Source organism: Grampus griseus, assembly GCF_964374135.1.
Source record: "Grampus griseus genome assembly, chromosome: 2".
NCBI classification, from domain to species: Eukaryota; Metazoa; Chordata; class Mammalia; order Artiodactyla; family Delphinidae; genus Grampus; species Grampus griseus.
Window position 1 is genome coordinate 50,544,827 of NC_139018.1, and position 26,638 is coordinate 50,571,464.

Here is a 26,638-nt window from a genome sequence, read left to right on the forward strand (position 1 = left end):
ACGCAGCCAAAATAAATAAATAAATGTATAAAAAAAAGAAAAAAATTTTCACATAAATTTTAGCTTAAAATATAAATATTTAGGGCGTCCCTGGTGGCGCAGTGGTTGAGAGTCCGCCTGCCGATGCAGGGGACACAGGTTCGTGCCCCGGTCTGGGAAGATCCCACATGCCGCAGAGCGGCTGGGCCCGTGAGCCATGGCCACTGAGCCTGTGCTTCCGGAGCCTGTGCTCCGCAACGGGAGAGGCCACAGCAGTGAGAGGCCCGTGTACAGGAAAAAAAAAAAATATATATATATATATATATATATACATATATACATATATAAATATTTAAAAACATTTTCTTTCTCTCCCTTGCCCATCCCACCCCCTCTTTTCCTCCCTTTTCCTCTCTCTTTTCTCTCCCTCTCTCTCTCTCACTCATACACACACACAGAGACACACACACACAGAGTTAGTATTAATATGAGTGAGCAGTACACTGTGTGATGATCTCAGAGACTTAAAAAAAATCAATCTGCCCCCCAAAACTCTTGATGCTTCAAATTCCACAATAAGAACTTCATTCTTGGCTTAAGCCAGTGTTTAGCTCTTACTAAAACTCTTCACATTAACTGATAATACTTCTTTATACTTTACTTTGAATAAATATAGCAGAACTTTTCTTCAGAGAAGTTTGGGGTTGGTGGGAAAAGAGAGGGTATAATGGGTAGATTAATGAATAAGATTTGAAGGAAGAATTTTCTGCATAATTTCCATGTGTTCATGGTGGGTACTTCTGTGTATGTATTTAATTCCAAGTTGTGAAAGAACCCAACATTTTCAGCTCATTGGCTACCAAATGGGGGCACAGGAAATTTAAGCACTACATCCAATATCATAACCTCCTAGAATTTTTTACTTGAATAATTATGAGGTCAAAATGGTAAGAAATAATTCAGATATTACCTATATAACACTTAAATAAATGAGAGAGAACCATAAATGAGAAAGAACCATTTGTGCTGCAGTTCCCAATACTTCCAACAAAACAAAAGTTTTATTGCCCCATCCCTGATCTGAAATTCTGGAAAAATTCTTCTACTATATACACATTCATTATGAAATAAATATTGACTTTCTCCTTTCTTATTTATGAAATACATTTAATATCCAACCAAAGCTTCTGAATAAACTGAGTTCATACCGGTCCAAACAAAAACAAAGTAATGGCATTTGCATTAGCCTATGTGGCTAACTGCATAAATAATGCACAGTGCTTATGAGGTCATTTGAAATACTGAAAATAACCCAAAGACCACTATTATATTCTACTGTTCTCATAGGGTTATAAGTCCCATGTAGGAAAACACTGTCAACTTTCCATTTAACAGATGACATTATATGGCTTATCTAAAAGTACACAGTTCTTTTCAACCAGTTTCTTCAACTTCAACAGCAATAACTCTAACACTCTACCATGTTACCTTTCCTTTTGCTGCAGATATTTAGGAACAATTAATTAATTTAAGAATGTCTCTAAAAAATAAAGGGAACAAATTCTAGCTGCAACCACATCAGAAAAACCTTCAGATATAATATAAACAATGTAAGAACTTATTTGAAGAAATAATCAGAGAAATCACAGTGAAAATACTGTTAAACACTAACTGAAAGAGTGTCAGTGCCCGTTAGGCTGTTGGTGCAGAAGGGGGGAAGGGGTACGGATTAAGGTAAGGAGAGAGAGAAGGAATCACAACAGGAAGACCTGAAGTCCAAAGAACTAATTATAAGCTACCTCAGTTCACTTATCCCAAGGAGTACATTCTAAAAATATGCCTGCAGTAGCTCCAGACTCTTGCTTATTCTCTAAGGGAGCAGAGCGTTAAGAGGCCTGAAAGAGATCCAGGATGAGTTTCAGTAGATCCAGTCTCAATAATATTTCTCTCCACCTGCTTGCTGATACGAAATTATTTTAGCAGAGATAAGATGCTTTTATTTCATTAATACATAAATCTTAACATTAAAATGCTGACTGCAGGAAAATTCAATCAACAAATATGACCGACTGATAGTTGATCAGTTCCAAAATTAGAAGAGAACAGAAGAGCACTGAAAACCTGAAAAGCACTGCTTGGAAAAAGAGGATGCTGAGAAGGGTCAAACCTTGTAACACCTGCTATTTTGCACAGAACCTCCCTCACTACCATCTACAGAAGCTGAACTGCAAGGAAATTTAGTCATATGTGCATGTTAGTGGACAGAAATTTGGTTTTGCCTGTTCAGCATTCTATTCTGCACAGTTCCGTTGAGCTGACCAATCACAATACCTTGCTCCCCTAGGGACAGACCTGAGACTCAGACCTGGCCAGTCATCCCCTTGGCAGCAGGGACTCATATAGAGTAGGAACATGCCTAAGTAGAGCCAGAGTCCTTTTCTAGGACAAAGATATAGACATTGACAGAATACAGCACCAATAGAAAGATCTGCTGGTGTAGCCAGGGCCATATTCCCTTCTAAATGAGCTGGACAGTCTGCAGTAGACAGAATAAAGCTAGCACACAGAGAAGCAGGGAGAAGCCAACAGAGAGATGCAAATATTGTGATGGTGTTGGATAACTGGCTCCAGTTCCTAAGGTCCTGGTCCCTGTAGCTCTTCCACTGTGTGAGCCACTTCAAAATATACTTCCCAGCTATGTGAGAATTTTTTAATGGCGTAAACTAATGTGAATTTGTGTTTGCTCACTAGCAGATGAAAGAGTATTAAGATTTCGAGGGTTTATGAAACATGGGCTTTTTAAAATCATGGACTTTGTTACACAAGGACTTTTTAAGAGACTTCATTAAATCAGGGCATTACACGTGTGGGTAAAGAATGATGACGGCGCCTCTTTAGATTTTTCTAGAAAACCTTAGTTTAGCCTGGAGAAAAATATGTGATTAAAAAAAGTACTGATACAGATGAGGAAGATGGCGGAAGAGTAAGACTCGGAGATCACCTTTCTCCCCACAGATACACCAGAAATACATCTACGCGTGGAACAACTCCTACGGAGCACCTACTGAACGCTGGCAGAAGACCTCAGACCTCCCAAAAGGCAAGGAACCCCCCACGTACCTAGTTAGGGCAAAAGAAAAAAATAAACAGAGACAAAAGGATAGGGACGGGTCCTGCACCAGCAGGAGGGAGCTGTGAAGGAGGAAGTGTCCACACACTAGGAAGCCGCTTCGCGGGCGGAGACTGCGGGTGGCGGAGTGGGGGAGCTTCGGAGCCGCGGAGGAGAGCACAGCAACAGGGGTGCGGAAGGCAAAGCAGAGAGATTCCAGCGCAGAGGATCGGGCCGACCGGCACTCACCAGCCGAGAGGCTTGTCTGCTCGCCCGATGGGGCGGGTAGGGCTGGGAGCTGAGGCTCCGGCTTCTGTCGGAGCACCGGGAGAGGACTGAGGTTGGCTGCGTGAACACAGCCTGCAGGGTGTTAGTGCACCGCGGCTAGCCGGGAGGGAGTCCGGGGAAAAGTCTGGACCTGCCGAAGAGGCAAGAGACTTTTTCTTCCCTCTTTGTTTCCTGGTGCACGAGGAGAGGGGATTAAGAGCGCTGCTTAAGAGACCTCCAGAGACGGGCGCGAGCCGCGGCTAAAAGTACGGAGCCCAGAGACGGGCATGAGACGCTAAGGCCGCTGCCGCCGCCACCAAGAAGCCTGTGTGCAAACACAGGTCACTCTCCACACCCCCTTCCGGGGAGCCTGTGCAGCCCGCCACTGCCAGGGTCCCGGGATCCAGGGACAACTCCCCCAGGAGAACGCACGGCGCGCCTCAGGCTAGCCCAGGCCTCTGCCGCCACAGGCCCGCCCCGCACTCCGTGACCCTCCCTACCCCCGGCCTGAGTGAGCCAGAGCCTCCGAATCAGCGGCTCCTTTAACCCCGTCCTGTCTGAGCAAAGAACAGACGCCCTCCGGCAACCTACACGCACAGGCGGGGCCAAATCCAAAGCTGAGCCCCTGGGAGCTGTGAGAACAAAGAAGAGAAAGGGAAATCTCTCCCAGCAGCCGCAGAAGCAGCGGATTAAAGCTCCACAATCAACTTGATGTACCCTGCATCTGTGGAATACATGAATAGACAACGAATCATCCCAAATTAAGGAGCGGTGTGGATGAAAGGCTCTTGGTGCTGCAGCCAGGAGTTAGTGCTGTGCCTCTGAGGTGGGAGAGCCAACTTCAGGACACTGGTCCACAAGAGGCCTCCCAGCTGCACATAATATCAAACGGCGAAAATCTCCCAGAGATCTCCATCTCAACGCCAGCACCCAGCTTCACTCAACGACCAGCAAGCTACAGTGCTGGACATCCTATGCCAAACAACTAGCAAGACAGGAACACAACCCCATCCATTAGCAGAGAGGCTGCCCAAAATCATAATAAGTCTACAGACACCCCAAAACACACCACCAGACGTGGACCCGCCCACCAGAAAGACAAGATCCAGCCTCATCCACCAGAACACAGGCACTAGTACCCTCCACCAGGAAGCCTACACAACCCACTGAACCAACCTTAGCCACTGGGGACAGACACAAAAAACAACAGGAACTACGAACCTTCAGCCTGCAAAAAGGAGACCCCAAACACAGTAAGATAAGCAAAATGAAGACAGAAAAACACACAGCAGATGAAGGAGCAAGATAAAAACCCACCAGACCTAACAAATGAAGAGGAAATAGGCAGTCTACCTGAAAAAGAATTCAGAATAATGATAGTAAAGATGATCCAAAATCTTGGAAATAGAATAGACAAAATGCAAGAATCAGTTAACAAGGACCTAGAAGAACTAAAGATGAAACAAACAATGATGAACAACACAATAAATGAAATGAAAAATACTCTAGATGGGATCAATAGCAGAATAACTGAGGCAGAAGAACGGATAAGTGACCTGGAAGATAAAATAGTGGAAATAACTACTGCAGAGCAGAATAAAGAAAAAAGAATGAAAAGAACTGAGGACAGTCTCAGAGACCTCTGGGACAACATTAAACGCACCAACATTCGAATTATAGGGGTTCCAGAAGAAGAAGAGAAAAAGAAAGGGACTGAGAAAATATTTGATGAGATTATAGTTGAAAACTTCCCTAATATGGGAAAGGAAATAGTTAATCAAGTCCAGGAAGCACAGAGAGTCCCGTACAGGATAAATCCAAGGAGAAATACGCCAAGACACATATTAATCAAACTGTCAAAAATTAAATACAAAGAAAACATATTAAAAGCAGCAAGGGAAAAACAACAAATAACACATAGGGAATCCCCGTAAGGTTAACAGCTGATCTTTCAGCAGAAACTCTGCAAGCCAGAAGGGAGTGGCAGGACATATTGAAAGTGATGAAGGAGAAAAACCTGCAACCAAGATTACTCTACCCAGCAAGGATCTCATTCAGATTTGATGGAGAAATTAAAACCTTTACAGACAAGCAAAAGCTGAGAGAGTTCAGCACCACCAAACCACAACTACAACAACTGCTAAAGGAACTTCTCTAGGCAAAAAACACAAAAGAAGGAAAAGACCTACAATAACAAACCCAAAACAATTAAGAAAATGGGAGTGGGAACACACATATCGATAATTACCTTAAATGTAATGGACTAAATGCTTCCACCAAAAGACACAGATTGGCCGAATGGATGCAAAAACAAGACGCATATATTTGCTGTCTACAAGAGACCCACTTCAGACCTAGAGACACATACAGACTGAAAGTAAGGGGATGGAAAAAGGTATTTCATGCAAATGGAAACCAAAAGAAAGCTGGAGTAGCAATTCTCATATCAGACAAAATAGACTTTAAAACAAAGACTATTAGAAGAGACAACGAAGGACACTACATAATGATCAAGGGATAGATCCAAGAAGAAGATATAACAATTGTAAATATTTATGCACCCAACATAGGAGCACCTCAATACATAAGGCAAATACTGACAGCCATAAAAGGGGAAATCGACAGTAACACATTCATAGTAGGGGACTTTAACACCCCACTTTCACCAATGGACAGATCATCCAAAATGAAAATAAATAAGGAAACACAAGCTTTAAATGATACATTAAACGAGATGGACTTAATTGATATTTATAGGACATTCCATCCAAAAACAACAGAATACTCATTTTTCTCAAGTGCTCATGGAACATTCTCCAGGATAGATCATATCTTGGGTCACAAATCAAGCCTTGGTAAATTTAATAAAATTGAAATTGTATCTTTTCCGACCACAACGCTATGAGACTAGATATCAATTACAGGAAAAGATCTGTAAAAAATACAAACACATGGAGGCTAAACAATACACTACTTAATAACGAAGTGATCACTGAAGAAATCAAAGAGGAAATCAAAAAATACCTAGAAACAAATGACAATGGAGACACGACGACCCAAAATCTATGGGATGCAGCAAAAGCATATCTAAGAGGGAAGTTTATAGCAATACAATCCTACCTTAAGAAGCAGGAAACATCTCGAATAAACAACCTAACCTTGCACCTAAAGCAATTAGAGAAAGAAGAACAAAAAAACCCCCAAAGTTAGCAGAAGGAAAGAAATCATAAAAATCAGATCAGAAATAAATGAAAAAGAAATGAAGGAAACGATAGCAAAGATCAATAAAACTAAAAGCTGGTTCTTTGAAAGGATAAACAAAATTGATAAACCATTAGCCAGACTCATCAAGAAAAAAAGGGAGAAGACTCAAATCAATAGAATTAGAAATGAAAAAGGAGAAGTAACAACTGACACTGCAGAAATACAAAAGATCATGAGAGATTACTACAAGCAACTCTATGCCAATAAAATGGACAACCTGGAAGAAATGGACAAATTCTTAGAAAGGCACAACCTGCCAAGACTGAATCAGGAAGAAATAGAAAATATGAACAGACCAGTCACAAGTAATGAAATTGAAACTGTGATTAAAAATCTTCCAACAAACAAAAGCCCAGGACCAGATGGCTTCACAGGCGAATTCTATCAAACATTTAGAGAAGAGCTATCACCTATTCTTCTCAAACTCTTCCAAAATATAGCAGAGGGAGGAACACTCCCAAACTCATTCTATGAGGCCACCATCACCCTGATACCAAAACCAGACAAGGATGTCACAAAGAAAGAAAACTACAGGCCAATATCACTGATGAACATAGATGCAAAAATCCTCAACAAAATACTAGCAAACAGAATCCAACAGCACATTAAACGGATCATACACCATGATCAAGTGGGGTTTATTCCAGGAATGCAAGGATTCTTCAATATACGCAAATCAATCAACGTGATACACCATATTAACAAATTGAAGGAGAAAAACCATATGATCATCTCAATAGATGCAGAGAAAGCTTTTGACAAAATTCAACACCCATTTATGATAAAAACCCTGCAGAAAGTAGGCATAGAGGGAACTTTCCTCAACATAATAAAGGCCATATATGACAAACCCACAGCCAACATCGTCCTCAATGGTGAAAAACTGAAAGCATTTCCACTAAGATCAGGAACAAGACAAGGCTGCCCACTCTCACCACTCTTATTCAACATAGTTTTGGAAGTTTTAGCCACAGCAATCAGAGAAGAAAAGGAAATAAAAGGAATCCAAATCAGAAAAGAAGAAGTAAAGCTGTCACTCTTTGCAGATGACATGATCCTATACATAGAGAATCCTAAAGATGCTACCAGAAAACTACTAGAGCTAATCAATGAATTTGGTAAAGTAGCAGGATACAAAATTAATGCACAGAAATCTCTGGCATTCCTATACACTAAGGATGAAAAATCTGAAAGTGAAATCAAGAAAACACTCCCATTTACCACTGCAACAAAAAGAATAAAATATCTAGGAATAAACCTACCTAAGGAGACAAAAGACTTGTATGCAGAAAATTATAAGACACTGATGAAAGAAATTAAAGATGATACAAATAGATGGAGAGATATACCATGTTCTTGGATGGGAAGAATCAACATTGTGAAAATGACTCTACTACCCGAAGCAATCTACAGATTCAATGCAATCCCTATCAAACTACCACTGGCATTTTTCACAGAACTAGAACAAAAAATTTCACAATTTGTATGGAAACACAAAAGACCCTGAATAGCCAAAGCAATCTTGAGAAAGAAAAGCGGAACTGGAAGAATCAGGCTCCCTGACTTCAGACTATACTACAAAGCTACAGTCATCAAGACAGTATGGTACTGGCACAAAAACAGAAATATAGATCAATGGAACAGGATAGAAAGCCCAGAGATAAACCCACGCACATATGGTCACCTTATCTTTGACAAAGGAGGCAGGAATGTACAGTGGAGAAAGGACAGCCTCTTCAATAAGTGGTGCTGGGAAAACTGGACAGCTACATGTAAAAGTATGAGATTAGATCACTCCCTAACACCATACACAAAAATAAGCTCAAATTGGATTAAAGACCTAAATGTAAGGCCAGAAACTATCAAACTCTTAGAGGAAAACATAGGCAGAACACTCTATGAAATAAATCACAGCAAGGTCCTTTTTGACCCACCTCCTAGAGAAATGGAAATAAAAACAAAAGTAAACAAATGGGACCTAATGAAACTTAAAAGCTTTTGCGCAGCAAAGAAAACCATAAAGAAGACCAAAAGACAACGCTCAGAATGGGAGAAAATATTTGCAAATGAAGCAACTGACAAAGGATTAATCTCCGAAATTTATAAGCAGCTCATGCAGCTTAATAACAAAAAAACAAACAACCCAATCCAAAAATGGGCAGAAGACCTAAATAGACATTTCTCCAAAGATATACAGAGTGCCAACAAACACATGAAAGAATGCTCAACATCACTAATCATTAGAGAAATGCAAATCAAAACTACAATGAGATATCATCTCACACCAGTCAGAATGGCCATCATCGAAAAATCTAGAAACAATAAATGCTGGAGAGGGTGTGGAGAAAAGGGAACCCTCTTACACTGTTGGTGGGAATGTAAATTGATACAGCCACTGTGGAGAACAGTATGGAGGTTCCTTAAGAAACTACAAATAGAACTACCATATGACCCTGCAATCCCACTACTGGGCATATACCCTGAGAAAACCATAATTCAAAAAGAGTCATGTACCAAAATGTTCATTGCAGCTCTATTTACAATAGCCCGGAGATGGAAATAACCTAAGTGTCCATCATCGGATGAATGGATAAAGAAGATGTGGCACATATATACAATGGAATATTACTCAGCCATAAAAAGAAACGAAATTGAGCTATTTGTAATGAGGTGGATAGACCTAGAGTCTGTCATACAGAGTGAAGTAAGTCAGAAAGAGAGAGACAAATACCGTATGCTAACACATATATATGGAATTTAAGAAAAAAAATGTCATGAAAAACCTAGGGGTGAAACAGGAATAAAGACACAGACTTACTAGAGAATGGACTTGAGGCTATGGGGAGGGGGAAGGGTAAACGGTGACAAAGCGAGAGAGAGGCACGCACATATATACACTACCAAACGTAAGGTAGATAGCTAGTGGGAAGCAGCTGCATAGCACAGGGAGATCAGCTCGGTGCTTTGTGACCGCCTGGAGGGCTGGGATAGGGAGGGTGGGAGGGAGGGAGACGCAAGCGGGAAGAGATATGGGAACATATGTATATATATATAACTGATTCATTTTGTTGTGAAGCTGAAACTAACATACCATTGTAAAGCAATTATACTCCAATAAAGATGTTAAAATGAAAAAAAAAAGTACTAATAACAGTTCTCATAAGAGAACCCCTTTGTATATGATAACAAACTCAATTACTGAAATCCAATAACTCAGTAAAAGAAATAGATTTTAAAAGTATTAATGAGTATACAAACATAAAGGTGACTTTTTACAATACTTACTTTAATTTCTGGTTGAAGCCAACTCTGTGTCTTTGTGTCAAATATGTGAACATCATTATGCCATCCCCAGAATATCTGCTCTTCCTAAAAAAGAGATTTTAAAAATATTTTTAAAAGCTTTTATAATTTTTAGATTAGTATTATAGTTTCACTGCATATTTACTGGTGAAATAATAGGCATTTTTACAGAAATAGAGTTAAGTGTGACCATAGTCATAAAGCTAACGCATACATCAGTGTAACCACAGTCGTAAAGCTAATGCATATACCAGTGGCTCACAAAGTGTGGTCCCTAAGCCATAGCAGCATCACCTGGCAACTTTCCTTCTCGTAGTATTGCTTGCATGAGTCATAACTTTGCTTGTTGACAATTTTCCACTTCTCTCAAAGGAATATCTCTTTTAAAATTTCAGAGAACAGAATGATATTTACATTTGGAAATCTCTTTTCCTAAAGTACAGGTTCAGAATTCCTAATCATTGCTGTTAGAAACTTTAGGGAACAATGATTCCTTTTTCCAAAAAATTCCAATCAATTCTAGTTAACCAAGCACCTTGTTCTTATGCATCAAACTTATGCTCACTCTCTTGCCTTCTAGGAAGACGAAACTATTGGCAAGGCAAAGATTTAGCAGTTAGACTGTATTTAGCATCTTCTGCATTGCTGAAATCCTCTACCACTATTCTAGCTTACCCCTGTACCAGTTTTATGTTATATGTCAGGAATATATCATTCATTTTTGTCAGGACTTGTCAAACAAGCCAAATAAACTACGTAATTTACTTAGTTTAGAATCTAAATGAAAAAATCTACCTGTACACCATAAACTTTAGGACATGATCATTAGCCTAACTGTACTAGAGGAGAAAAAAATGAGAGATTTCACTGATGAGTAGACATAATTAATGGGAAGTTATATTACTAAAAATTATCAGTAATACTGTAAGTAGCAAAACTTTAAAGATATTTCATTTTAAAAACTCAAAAACCATGTAAACCATTTTTAACACTTAAAAACCATTCAGTTTTATTAATTAGCATGTATTAATTTCACACATAGTCTAAATAAAGACTATGGAGAATTTTTAAATACCTATATACAAAGAGATATACATGAACTGTATATATACCTTTACATTAATAATGTATAATAATAATACATTCTACTAGAAGGTAAAACTGAAGAGTTACTGTGTATCTTGGTGGTGAGATCAATGGTTTTTAAAGTTATCTTTTAAAAGATTTCATTTTTATAAGTCATGAGTTCTTTCCTTAATAATAATTTATTCTCTAACCAGTAAGAATAAATAGAAAAAGTAATATGACTACCAACTTACTCACTCTCATACAGAAGCCAGACTGAGCTATGAATAGTTCTGGTGGACATACCTAAAAGGAGGTGTATGTCAGCAACAGCCACTGCGGTTACCTAAGAACAAAGTTTTTCCAAGTTGTGCTAAAGCCACTAGTTTTCTAACAGAAGCAGCTATAAGTGATTAATGGCATCAGAAAAGACATTACTCTGCCAGTAGCCATGAAGGCTGATATAATTAGGTGAGAGAACTTCCTGCAACTGAATCCAAATTCAAAAGAGAGAAAATACAATTTTTTTCATAATATCAATTACAGCAAATTAAAATGAGAAAAACTGCATTCATTATTTCTGAAGACTGTAACGTGACAGTAACTTAGAGGAAAATGTAAACAGGGATTACTCTCTTACCCAAGACGCATCATGAACATCAAAACAATCTTGGAGTTCATTGTGTCTCCTACACCCATAGCCACCAAAATATATTAATCTGAAAAACAAAACAAAGCACACACTTTAGGAGTTCTACTTTCAGTCTGTTCACAGAAAGTTGGAAGACATCATTTCCGTCACAACCTAAACAAGCCATATAAACTACAAAACCATTGTTTAAAAAAAAAAATCAAAGAGCTATGGGAGCAAAGAGACCTAAATGAACTAATTCCAGAAAGTGATAAGCTCTCAGTAGGAGAGAAGAGGCCCATGGCTGCTTTCATACCTGATGTAACAGCAGGAGGAGAAAGAATCCAGCACAGATTGGGTTTGTAAAAGAAGCCACCCAAAATTTTAACAGTCACATGTAGGCTGGCATAGCAAATTAGAATCTTAAGAAACTCAGCCACAGAGGGAGCTTGAACCTACTGAACAACTTTTTCACATAGTCTTTAGGGAGGGCTCAGGGTCAGTCACCAACAGCTGGAAGCAGAGAAGAGCTGAGCAACTCTCCTTGAGGCAATCTGAGCTATCAACTCTAAAGTTTGGGATCTGGGCAGGAGATATGACAGAAACACCTCAGAGGCATGCCAAGCCGTTATAGCATACAGGGTGGCTGCCCTCAAAAGGCCAGGGGGGGAGGGGCAGTGCTGAAAGAGATCTCTCAAGGTACAGAAAGTATAAAGTGGGATTGGAGAGCAAAGAGAACTCCCTAGCAACACAAGTAGGCTATGAAACAAGGAGAGATCTCCCACAGTTCTGAGAAGTAGGTACTCAGCTGTGAAGCACTGTTCAAAATCTCTAGACACTCTCTAGTGCTCAAACATGGGACTGTAGCAAAGGAAAGTCTTGGTCCTGCATGAGAACATTTGAAGACAGTGGTTAAACTGAATCAAACTAAAGCTGCAACAAAGCCCAGACACAGATCAACTATAGATTAGACTGACTTAAATCCCACTCTAGCAACCTGAAAAAGGAAAAAAAGGGCATGTCCTTTTCTGGAAAGAAATATTGTTTATTCCCAACTTTACTGTTCTTTCATACAGAATGTCTGTCAAATGATGAAGAAATTACAAGGTATAAGAAAAGGCAAAAAAAGTGACCCATGATCAAGAGAGGAAAGAGTCAATATAAGCTGACTCCAAGGTGGCCCAGATATTAGAATTATTAGACACAGCCTTTAAAATAACTATGGTAGAAATAGTAACAGACCAGTCTGTAAAAGGTGGACAATGTGCAGGAAGAACTAGGTAATTTTGGCAGAGACATGGAACCATGAAAAAGAGTGAAATGAAAATGCAAAAAATTGGAAAATAAGATGTCAGAAATAAAGAAATTCATTACATAGTCATAACAGGAAACTGGACATAGCAATGGAAAAGATCAGTGAACTTGAAGATAAGTCAACTGGTAAAAAAAAGTATCCAAATTAAAACAAAGAGAATGAAAGAGTCGGGGGCGGGGAAGGGAGCCCAAGCTCTGTATAACAATATCATATGATCTAATGTGCATATAATAGGAGTCCCAGAAGGAAAAGAGACAAATAAATGGGTAGAAGAAATATTTGTTAATTAATAAGAACTTCCTAAAACTGATGAAAGATATATATCCACCAACCCCAGAAGCTCAGCACACTCCAAGCTGGATAAATACAAATAAGTGAATTTCTCACCAGAAAAATGGAGGCCCAAAGGCAATGTAATAAAGTCATTAAAGTGCTGAAAGAAAGAAAAAAATCTGTCAACCCAATGAGTGAAAAACATCACAAGGGAAATTAGAAATTACCTTGAAATGACTGAAAATGCAAACAGAATAAAACAAAACTTATGGAATACTGTGAAGGTGGTGCTCAGAGGGAATCTTATAGCTATAAATGCCCACAAATTTAAAAAGAAAGATCTCATATCAATAATATAACCATACATATCAAGGAACTAGAAAGAGAAGCAAACTAAACCCAGAGATAACAGAAGGAAATAATAAAAATTAAAGGGGAAATAAGCAAAATGGTGAATAGAAAAACAATAGAGAGAAACAACAAAACCAAAAGTTGGGTCTTTGAAAATATCAACAAAATTGACAAACCTTTAGCTAGGTTGACTAAAACAAAAGTAGAGAAAACTCAAATTACTAAAATTAGGAGTGACAGGGGGACACTGAAACTAGAGACTAGTTTCAACTAGAGAAAGCCCACATGCAGCAACAAAGACCCAACACAGCCAAAAATAACAGACAGAAATAAAAAGTATCATCAGAGAATACCAAAAAACTGCATACCAACAGACTGTATAAACTAGATGAAATAGAAAAATTCCTGGAAAGACACATACTTCCAAAAGGGGCTCATGAAGAAATAAAAAATCTGAATAAACATATAGTAAGTAAAGAGACTGAATCAGTAATCCTAAAACCTCCCAACAAAGAAAAGCCCAGGACCAGATGGCTTCAGTGGTGAATTCTATCAAATATTTCAAGAAGAATTAATACCAACCCTTCTCAAACATTTAAAAATACTGAGAAGGAGGGAACACTTCCTAACTCATTCAATGAGGCCAGCATTATCCTGAAACTGAAGCCAGACAAAAACACAACAAGAAAACTGCATATATCTGATAAGGGTTTACTATCCAGAATATGTAAAGAATTCCTACAACTCAATAACAAAAAGATAAAACAATCCAATTTTTTCAAAATGGGCAAAGGACTAGATATTTCTCCAAAGAAGATATACAAATGGCCAACAAGCCCAGGAAAAGATGGTCAACATCATCAGTCACTGGGGAAACACAAATCAAAACCACAATGGTGGCAGGGGCTGGGGGCGTCCCTCCTCCCACCTGAGGCTTCAGGCTGACGCTGGGGTTGGGGCCTCTACAGCACAACAGTGTACGTAGCGTAGAAACGCTGACAGATGTAGGGTGGCTGGGTCTCTGCAGCCGGGGGCTCCTGCCCTGGCCGTGTGCAGATGGGGGGCGGGCAGCAAGCTCCCTCCTGCTGGAGGCGGGGCTCGGACTCGGCTCCCCCAAGTTCCCCTTCTCTGTGAAAGTGAAGAATTGGTCTCGCTGTGTTTTTTAAAACCACACCTCTCCCGTGTCCACCCTGGGGCCACGCCAGGTGGGGGAGGAGCTGCCGCACTGCAGGTGCAGGGCCGAGCTGTGTCCCCTGTCCGCCCGTCTCTATTAAAGGACTCCCTCGTGGTGGGGAAAAAAAAAAAAAACCACAATGGATATCACTTCACACCCATTACAATGGCAATTATAAAACAAACAAACAAAAGAAAATAGCAAGAGTTGGTGAGAATGTAGAAAATTGGAACCTTTATAGTGGGAATATAACATGGCATTGTTACTGTGGAAAACAGTTTGGTTCTCCTCAAAATGTTGAACATAGGGGCTTTCCTGGTGGCACAGCGGTTAAGAATCCACCTGCCAATGCAGGGGACACAGGCTCAAGCCCTGGTCCAGGAAGATCCCACATGCGTCAGAGCAACTAAGCCCGTGCGCCACAACTACTGAGCCTGCGCTTTAGAGCCCATGAGCCACAACTACTGAAGCCCACGCGCCTAGAGCCTGTGCTCCACAACAAGAGAAGCCACCACAACAAGCACCCCATGCACCACAACAAAGAGTAGCCCCCGCTCGCCACAACTAGAGAAAGCCCGCACGCAGCAATGAAGAGCCAACACAGCCAAAAATAAATAAATAAAAAATAAATTAAATTAACTTAAAAAAAATGTTGACCATAGAATTACCATATGATCCACCTAAAAGAATTAGAAAAAGAAGAACAAACAAGGCCCAAAGTCAGCAGAAGGAAAGAAATAACAAAGATCAGAGAAGAAATAAATAAAATAGAGATTTAAAAAACTAATAGAAAAGATCAATGAAAATAAGAGCTGGTTCTTTGTAAAGATACACAAAATTGAAAAATTTTTAGTCAGACTCATCAATAAAGAAAGAGAGAAGACCCAAATAAATAAAATCAGAAATAAAAGAGAAGTTACAACAAATACCACAGAAATACAAATCATAAGAGATTACTATGAACAATTATAAGCCAAAAAAATGAACAACCTAGAACTGGATAAACTCCTACAAACATACAATCTCCCAAGACTGAATGAGGAAGAAATAGAAAATCTGAACAGACTGACTACTAGCAATAAAATTGATCAGTAATCAAAAATACTCCCAAAAAACAAAAGTCCAGGACCAGATGGCTTCACAAATGAATTCTATCATACCTTCAAAGAAGATTTAACACCTATCCTTCTCAAACTATTCCAAAAAAATTGAAGAGGAGAGAAAGTTTCCAAACCCATTCTACAAGGCCAGCATTACCTTGATACCAAAATCAGAAAAAGACACTACAAAAAAAGAAACTTACAGGCTAATATCCCTGGTGAACATAGATACACAAATCTTCAACAAAACACTAGCAAACTGAATTCAACAATACGTTAAAAGGATCATACACAATGATCAAGTGGGATTTATCCCAGGAATGCAAGAATGGTTCAGTATCCACAAATCAATCAACATGACACACCATATTAACCAAATGAAGGATAAAAATCACGCAATCAACTCAATAGCTACAGAAAAAGCATTTGACAAAATCCAACATCGATTCATGACAAAAACTCTCAACAAAGTGGGTAGAGAAGGAACACACATCAACAATAAAGGCCATTTTTGACAAACACACAGCAAACATCATAGTCAATGGTGAAAAGCTGAAAGCATTTCCTCTAAGATCAGGAACAATACAAGGATGCCCCCTTTTTTACTTAACATAATATTGGAAATCCTAGCCACAGCAATCAGAGAAGAAAAAGAAAGAAAAAGCATCCAAATTGGAAGGGAAGGAATAAAACTGTCACTATTTGCAGATGACATGATTGTATATATAGAATACTCTAAAAAGAGTCCACCAAAAAACTATAAAAACTAATAAATGAATTCAATAAAGTTACAGGACACAAAATTAATAGACATAAATCGGTTGCATTTCTATACACTAATAATGAACTATCAGAGACAGAAATCAAGAAAATAATTCCATTTACAACTGCATCAAAACGAATAAAATACCTAGGAATAAATTTAACCAAAAAGGTGAAAGACCTGTACTCTGAAAACTATAAGGCACTGATGAAAGATATTGACGATGACATGAATAAGTGGAAAGATATTTCATGTTCATGGATTGGAAGAATTAATATTGTTAAAATGTTCATACTACCCAAAGCAATCTACAGATTCAATGCAATCCTTATCAAAATACTGATGGCATTTTTTTCACAGAGCTAGAACAAATAATCCTAAAATTTTTATGGAACCACAAAAGACTCCAAATAGCCAAAATAATCTTGAGAAAGAAGAACAAAGCTAAATGTATCATGGTCCCTGGTTTCAAACTATACTACAAAGCTACAGTAATAAAAACAGTAAGGTACTGGTACAAAAATAGACACATAGATCAATGAAACAGAATAGAGAGCCCAGAATTAAACCCATGCACGTATGCTCAGTTAATCCACAACATAAGAATATACAACAGAGAAAAGACAGTCTCTTCAATAAGTGATGTTGGGAAAACTTACAGCTACTTATAAAAGAATGAAAGTAGACCATTTTCTCATACTATATACAAAAATAAACTCAAAATGCATTAAAGACTTAAGCATAAGACTTGATACTATAAAACCCTTAGAAGAAAACTTAGGCAGTACACTCTTTGAAATCAGCCTTAGCAATATTTTTTTGGATCTGTCTCCTCTGGCAAGGGCAACAAAAACAAAAATAAGCAAATGGGACCACAACAAACTAAAAAGCTTTTGCACAGCAAAAGAAACCATCAATAAAACAAAAAGGCAACCTACTGAATGGGAGAAGATATGTCCACTAGGCACTAATATATAAAATATATAAAGAACTCAAACAACTCAGCATCAGTTAAAAAAAAACAACCCAGTTAAAAAATGGGGGAAAGACCTAAATAGCCATTTTTCCAAAGAACACATACAGATGTCCAACAGGCACATGAAAAGATGCTCAGTATCACTAATTGTCAGGGAAATGCAAACCCAAACCACAATGAGATGTCACCTTATACCTGTCAGAATGGCTATTATCAAAAGGACAAGAAATAACATGTGTTGGCACAGATGTGGAGAAAAGGAAACCTTCATGCATTGTTGGTGGGAATGTAAATTGATACAACCACTATAGAAAACAGTATGGAGGTTCCTCAAAAAATTAAAAATAGAACTACCAGACTATCCAGCAATGCCACTCCTATTTAACCAAATAAAATGAAAACACTTATTCAAAAAGATATATACACCCAATGTTCACTGCAGCATTATTTACAATAGCCAAGATATGGAAGCAACCTGTGTCCATCAACAGATGAATGGATAAAGAAGATGTGGTGTGTATGTATGTACACACACACACACACACACAAAGAAATATTACTCAGCCATAAAAAGGAATGAAATTTTGCCATTTGTGATAACATGGATGGACTCAGAGGATATTATGCTAAGTGAAATAAATCAGAGAAAAACAAATACTGCATGTTTTCACTTATGTGTAGAATGTAAAAATCAAAACAAAGAACAAATATGAAAAAACAGATACAGAGAACGAACTAGTGGTTGCTAGAGGGGAAGGGTGGGGGATGGGTGAAATAGTGAAGGGATGAAGAGGTACAAACCACCAGTTATAAAATTTAAAAACTAAATAATAAAAGATAAACTTGGATTCATATCTCATACCATTCACAGGTTTTTACTGGTTCTTTTTTTTTTGGCTGTGCCACACGGTTTGCAGGATCTTAGTTCCCCGACCAGGGATCAAACCCATGCCCTCAGCAGTGAAAGTGTGGAGTCCTAACCACTGGACCTCCAGGGAATCCCTCCCATGTTTTTAAAAATAACAAAAGTACTAGAGGAAAATATGTGAGAATTAGTTTATGATCTTGGAGTGGAAAAAACCTTTGCATTGACTCAAAGTCAAGAAGCCAGAAAAGAAATTATTGATAAATTTACCTAAATAACAGCTTTAAGAAGCTGTTTAATACATGCAAAACACACTTTATGCAAAGTCAAAAGATAAATGACAACCTGGAAAAAATATTTTCATATGTCACAGTCAAACACTAATCTCTTTATAAATAAATAACTCCTAGAAGTCAAGATTATAAATGCCAACAATCAAATAAAAAATAATTAGCAAAGGATTTATTTTTCAGTTCAGAGAAAAAGAAATAAAAATTGCCCTTAAATATATGAAAATTAAAATAAGACTGAGGCATCACATCTCACCTATCAATTTGGCCCAAAACATCTAAGTTTGCCTGCAAATTCTTGGCAAGGCTGTGGACAAAGAGGCACTCCATTACTGACAACACAAAACAGCACAACTTTATTGGAGAAAAAGCTGGCAAAATCCAATGTTATGGATTGAATTGTGTCCCCCACAAAATTCATATATAGAAGTCCTAATCCGCTGCATTTAGAATGTGACATTATTGGCTACTCAAAGCAGAGTACTAATGGTTATCAATTTGTAGGGTCAGAGAAATCAACAACAGTATAATCACAGTTGGTTTCTATTTAAATCTGATTAATCCACAATTCAAAGGTTTAAGATTCTCCTTTCCAAATTCTCATATTCTAGAGAGTATTTTGATCTATGTACCTTTTCATGACCAAGATAATCTTATTTCTTACCCTGTGGAATTCTGATATGCTTTTTGAGAATTATAAAATATTTTGTCAAATTTTAATGTCTGCCTTTTGTATTCAAAATATAAATGTGTATTATTTAAACTGATTGTCTTTTAAAACTTAACACCCTCCATCTTAATTATTGTAAGTGTCCCCTGCAGTTTAAAGAGATTTTTTAAAATAAACTGAATATTGACAAAAGCAGAGTAGGAATTACTGCAATTAAGAAGGCAAAACAATTATATTTTCTAGAAATAAAAACATAAGAATAATTAAAAAAGAATGTGACCTTATTTAGAGACAGGGTCCTTATAGAGGCAATCAAGTTAAAATGAAGTCATGAGGGTAGGTCCTAATCCAATATGACTGGTATTCTTACAAAAAGGGAAAATTTGGAGACAGACAAGCACACAGAGAGAATGCTATGTGACTATGAAGGCAGAGATCAGAGTGTTGCTTCAACACACCAAAGGTTGCCAACAAATCACCAGAAGCTGGGGACAAGCATCAACCAGATTCTTTCTCAAAACCAAGAGAATGAACCAACCCTCCTGACACCTTGATCTCAGACTTCTAGCCTCCAGAACTATGAGACAATACATTTCTGTTGTTTAAATTATTCAGTTTATAGAACTCTGTTACAGCAACCCTAGCAAAATAAACATTTATCACAATTACAAATGTATTACCCTTTGACCAGAAATCAAATTCTGGAATTTTATCCAACAAATAGATCTGCAATCATATGTATATATACACAAAGATATTCATTTAATCTAAGTGTTGTGCCATCTGTATGGGAAAGGTTAAATAAACTTGGTATATCCACACAGGAGAATACTATGCAGCTGTAAAAACAAAAACAAAATCAAGCTTTCTAACTAGAGATACAGAAAGATGAAAGTTCCCCATGGTATACTGTTGACTAAAAGAAGTCCAGTGGTTAAGACACCGCACTTCCAATGCAGGGCGTGTGGGTTAGATCCCTGGTCGGGGAACTACAATTCCCATATGCCGTGTGGCATGGCCCCCTCAAAAAAAAAAAAGGAAGCAGCAGGGTGCAGAATAGTGTACGGAGTACACCGATATTTGTGTAAGGAGGAGGAACAGAAGAGCACGTACCTATGTATTTGCTTCTATCTGCATAAAGTCACAGGGATCGCAGTTGTTCCCAAACTTGCCTGCACTTGGAATCACCTGAGGAGCTTAAAAAAATCATACCCCCAGTGATTGTAATTTGATTAGTTCTGGGGTATCATCTGGGCTTCAGACCTTTTAAAAGATCCCCAGATTATTTCCATGGCAGACAAGTTTGAGAACCACTGCTATAAAAATACAAAAGATATTAATAAAAGTAGCTAATTGTGCATGTGGAGGGTGGGAACAGGATGGATGGGGACAGGAGTGGGAGCCAGACTTTTCATTGTATCCTTTTTAATATGGTTTTGATTTTTGAACCATGTAACTGTATTAACGATTCAGAAAATTTAAAAAGTAACGAATTTTTAAAAACCAAATAGCTGCTTCCACCATGTTTACTCTTATGACCTGGCTCTTATCCAGGGTTCAAAACTGCCTTTAACATCAGTGTCAAAACAAGTTTGTAACTATCTTGAAAAAATTTTCAGACTTTCAAGTTTTCTCTATTTTGGTCACAAGCTGTAATCCTTACTTGAGTGCAGTTAATGAGATGGCCTTGCTGCATTACCTGTCTTTATATACCCAGCAGGAAAGTTTATCACGTGGTGTGGGTGGTTGACCTTCAAAGTTGGTGATTTTTTCCCAAACATAGGTTCCATCTCTTGTTCGCAAATTAACAAAATAAAGCTTTTAAAAGAGGAGAACACCATTAGCAGACAAGACATTGGAAAATTAAACATATGTCACAGGGATATGTGATCCAAAATTAATAATATTACTTTCTGATTTTTAAAAGGTAAAAATTTGAATTGTAGAGTTAATGAAAATGGGACTATGTTTTAGAAGCAAAAATGATAATATGAAAAATACTGAAATAGATCTTTTCCCATCATGCTCTTGCCCTATGAATATCAACTAAGTACGTAGTTAATTCTGAAGCAGAAAGACATGGCAGAAGAGAGGAGCACGATGCTGCATTTTCACCCTATCTTTAAAACCTTATCATCATAAGCTCAAGCTTTTCTACATATGTCTTCTTTGTAAAATACATTCGTAAACTTGTGAGATGAAGTGACACATTAAACATTACATTTTTCTGCGCTCCTGAATTGAAAAAAGAAATTACTCGATTGCTGTATCCTTTGTCATCATATCCTCCAAAAACGTATAGCTTTCCATTAAGGCAAGCACCGCAACTTCCTGACATGGAGGTAGGGAGTTCTCCTTCCATGAGGTGCATCGTCCTGCAGCAAGAATAACGTGGAATTCCATAACTTTCCAGAAAAGCAAATTAAAATTCCCTTTGAATTCCATGAGTACTTTTTCAATGAAAACTGTCACTGACAATTACAGTTAAGATGTAATGGTAGCCAATACTGTAAAACCTGTAAGAAGATCCATGGTAAAGATTTTTCAACCTACTGGGGAGAAAAAAGTTACAAAATCTTCACATGTCACCAGAATTGGGAATTAGTTAGTAGAACAAAGCAAAGTCTTCAGAAACAGCCTTAGTCTTGAGAGGAATAGTAGAGGACAAAGAATGGAGAGAGGAAGCAAGTTGGGGAAAGAAACAGCCAGAGAGAATAAAGCATTGAAAGAAAAGGAAAGGGAGACAATATAATGTTGCAGCACGTTCTAAGTATGGTCTCAGACTCCCTGTGGGCTATGACAGCAGTTATAACAGATATTAAGACTGGACATTCTGCAATTTAAAGTTACTTACCACAGCCCACTATCAATCTCATAGGTCCAAATCTCATCATTAGGCAAATATACTTCATTGTCTTCAATAGACTAAAAACACAGAATACATAAAATTATGTTTATTAATTACAAAGTAACAGCTAAAAAATAGTTCCTCAGGATGGGAAAACTGCAATGGAAATAGTACAAAACACAAAACCATAAACAGCCTCAAAGATGACTTTTTCAACAGAAATAAAGATAGATCAAAAGAGAGGGGGAGGGGCTTCCCTGGTGGCGCAGTGGTTGAGAGTCCGCCTGCCGATGCAGGGGACACGGGTTCGTGCCCCGGACCGGGAAGATCCCACAGGCCGCGGAGCGGCTGGGCCCGTGAGCCATGGCCGCTGAGCCTGCGCGTCCAGAGCCTGTGCTCCGCAACGGGAGAGGCCACAACAGTGAGAGGCCCGCGTACCGCAAAAAAAAAAAAAGAGAGAGAGAAGGGGAAGAGAGACATTTTCTAAGAGAAAGTGGGCAAACAATAAGGGTTAGAATACAAAATAGCAAGTACGTGAGTCTCAAGAAAAGACTCAGGGTAGTTAAACCTTACAAGGAATTTCAAGTAAGAGAAAATAGCAAAACAATAACATTACAGCAGAATACTGAAGAATGTGAAGCCAGGAAGAAAAGGAGTATCAAAAAAGGGCAATATACTTTGGGTGAAGGGAAGGAGTTAAGAAAGGAAACTTAAAGTATAATTAAGAGCACTGTATCACATACCTTGATTCACTAAACATATTTTTTGAGTGCCTACTATGTGCAAGCATAGTGTTAGATATTCATTAAATATAGAATCTAAGGATCAAGATAAATTTAGCTAGTCAAAATGACAACTCAGAATCTGAATAATCTCTAAAGAAGCTGATAACATAAACAGAATAGTACATTCTGATATTTATGATGAAAAGAAAAATTAGAATAATAATTTTCTTTATGTTAAGTTTTAAAACTTAGGGTTTAAAACAAATCCTTACATAAATCTATCATGATTACTTAGAATCTATAAAATAACTCAAAAATAGCTAGTTGTAAAAGATGTCAGTTTAAGAATTTCTAAGACCATATGATGCATAAATTATTAACATGCTAAACAGAGTTAGCTAATTTCCTCATTGCTATGTTAGTTAAATTTTTAAAATAGTATCTTGGCTATCAGGTCTGTCTACGCCTCTGTCTCTCTCTCTCTCTCTCAAACACACTCTCTGTCTCACACGCACACTCTCTCTCTCTCTCTCACAAACACAGCAGAAAACCATCATATTAATTCCAGGGAAACTTCCACTCATGTCTGACTGAGGAAACCATATTACATGGCTAAGTAAATAACTGTTAAGAAAGGGAGATTATAATTGCTTGATTCTAAAGTTTAATGGCATCAGGCTCTAGAAGTCTCACGCATACACCATTACAACAGAAATAGTATGAAAATGGATCCTGTTACTATTCTGCTTAAGTCCCTTCAATGCTTCCCTGCTGCTCTCAGGATAGTCTAAAATCCTTATGATTCTGTGCTATATGGTACCTGCTATCCCTCCAAAGTTCTTCTTGCCTTTAGTCATTGTGCTCCAGTCTTCTTTCAGTTTCCTTCTTACTTTCTCAGCAATTTCACTCCTAAATTATCCCTTCTCTTCTACATCATCAAGTTTCCTTCTCTACCAGATCACTCCTATCAATACCTAAACATGCCTTAGTATAACTCATCTTTAAAAAAAAAAAAAACCCAACTCTCCCATAACTCTTTCTCTTATTTCTCTGCTCCCTTCACAACAAAATTTCCATACTGAGTTAACTATAGTAGAAGTCTCCATTGCTTCACCTCTCATTATTTCATCAGTCCAGACTAATCAATCCAGACTCATTCCACTAAAACTGCTTTTGTCAAGGTCACCCTAAAAAAAGAGAACTAGTGAACTGATTCATCCAGAAACATAGCCCAGAGAGATGGAATATATAAAAAAGAAGAGACATGGAGGAAGAGAGAGAAGAACTAAGTCTAATCAGAATTGCATTAGGATGTAATAGGGAGAATGAGGAAGAGGCAATATTTGAAGAGACAAAGCCTGAGAGTTTTGCAAAATTGTTGAAAGTCATCAATCCTGAGATCTAGGAAGTCCTAACAAATTCCAAGCAGGGTAAATAAACAGAAATCCATACCTAGATACATCATAGTAAAACTGTATATCAAAGAAAAAGATACACTCTTAAAAGCTGCCAGAGAAAAGAAAGATCATCTCCAAATGAATGGCAACTAATGACTGACTTCTCATTAGCAACAACTCAAGAATAAATCATATTAGCCAATGTGCTTAATGAAAGTAACGGTCCACCTAGAATTCTATACTCAGTAAAAATATCTTTTAAGAACCGAGGTAAAATAAAGACATTTTCAAACAAAAACTGAGACAGCTGGCCAATAACAGACCCTCACTTTAAGAAATTCTAATAGATGTTGTACTTCTGGCAAAAGACAAATGATCAAAATTAAACATCTGAAATGCAACAAGCAATAGTGTGACAAGATACTGGTAAAGTGTGTGGGTAGAGTTAAACATAAAAAAGGCTAAGCTTTTTCTGATGCCTAATTTAAGGCGGGGGCTGCGGGGTACAGGTTAGGACTAACTAGAGAAGAGGGTGCTCAGATTTGAAAGCTTGTGAAGTATTTGAACCCTGTGGAAAGAAGTAAAATTATTAACTTGGAACTTTGTGAAGCATCCGTGCTGAAATAGAGTATCTACTAGATGACTAGAAATAAATCACCTAATTTCTATACAAGCAAAGAGAAAAAAATGGAAAGATAACAAAAAACCCAAAACATTTTCAAAATGACAAAGTTAAAGAAGGAGGAGGAGGAGAAATGAAGGGGGGCAAATATAAAACACATCTGATGAAAAAAGTGTATCAGAATTACTTTCAGTAGAAATACGCTAAACTCTAGATATGTCAGACTAGATAAAAATAAAATACAGCTATGTTCAGGTTATAAGACATATCTAAAATATAAAGATACACCAAGTTTCCATCAGAAGATATGCCATGCAAATACTAACCAAAAGAAAACTAGCGTAGCCATATTAACACCAGCAAAATAGATTTTAAGACAAATAACATTACTACAGATAGAGGAGCATTACAAAATTATAAAATGTTCTATTAACCAGAAAGCTATAACAATTCTGAATTCATATACACCCAAAAAGGTAGCCTAAAGATATATATATAAAGTAAAATCTGACAGGATCATAAGGGGAAACTAACAAATCTACAGTTAGAGTGGGAGTTTTTTAATTTTAATACCTGTTACAGTAATTGATAGAACAGGAAGTAAAATAATAAAAAAAGGATACAGGAGATTTGAACACAACTAGCAAGATTAATAAAATGCACACATATAAAACACTCCCGTGAAGTGTTTGTGTATATATATACATATACATGCATGTATATGCACATATATAATTAGAATATATATTCTTAATGAGAACAAAGAGTATATTTATGAAAACTGATTACATGCTAGTCCTTAAAGCAAGCCTCAACATATTCCAAAGGACTGGTATTAGATAAGTAGAGACCACACTCTCTGAATATTAACACAATTAAGTTAGACATTAATAACAGAAAGGTAACTATAAAAATAGCATATTGTTAGAAATTTAAATTATTTTCCTAAACAACTTATGGGTCAAATAATAAATAATGATGGAAAGTATAAAATATTAGAACTAAAATGACAAAATACTGCTTATCAAAACTTGAGGAATACAGCTAAAGAGGTACTTAGAAGAAAATGTATAGCTTTATATACTGACATTAAAGAATTAAAAAGGCTCAAAAAGAATAAGTTGATCATCCAATGTCAGAAATTCAAGAAATAACAGCATAATAAACCCATAGAAAGTAGGAAGAAATAAGAAGGAGCAGATATTAATGAAAAATTTAAAAACACAACAGAGAGGATCAAGTAGACCAAAACTTGGTGTTTCTGAAGGCTGATAAACATGTGGCAAGACTATTCAAGGTGGATGGCGGGGAGGAAAGGAAGGCACCACTTGACAATTCTAGGAATGAAAAACGGGCCATATCTATAGCTACTACAAAGAATAAATAGTATTATGAACAACTTGAGTTTATGCCAATAAATTTTAAAACCTAAATGAAATGGATAGACTCCTGGGGCTGGAGGTGGGAGTGAGGAAACTTGACTCAAGAAAAAATGGAAAATGTGAATAATCCCACAGCTTTAAATAGATTGAATCAGAGATTTAAAACCTCCTCCACAAAGTACCAAACCCAGATGGCTTTAAAGATGAGTTCTTACAAACACTCAAAGAACAAGTAATTCAATCTTCCAAAAAATCTATTCCAGAATATA

At 37.5% G+C, this 26,638-nt stretch overlaps 1 protein-coding gene across 1 annotated transcript in view; it reads right to left on the reverse strand.

Annotated features, from left to right (window-relative positions):
* KLHDC1 (kelch domain containing 1) overlaps nucleotides 1-26,638 on the reverse strand; it is a 52,447-nt gene that overhangs the window by 18,181 nt on the left and 7,628 nt on the right. The window contains exons 2-6 of the mRNA XM_082649122.1: nucleotides 22,250-22,320; nucleotides 21,653-21,770; nucleotides 21,095-21,213; nucleotides 11,628-11,706; nucleotides 9,905-9,988 (exon numbers count right to left, since the gene is read on the reverse strand). Of these exons, the coding sequence (XP_082505248.1) occupies nucleotides 9,905-9,988; nucleotides 11,628-11,706; nucleotides 21,095-21,213; nucleotides 21,653-21,770; nucleotides 22,250-22,320 (471 nt within the window). The remainder of the gene's footprint in view (nucleotides 1-9,904; nucleotides 9,989-11,627; nucleotides 11,707-21,094; nucleotides 21,214-21,652; nucleotides 21,771-22,249; nucleotides 22,321-26,638) is intronic.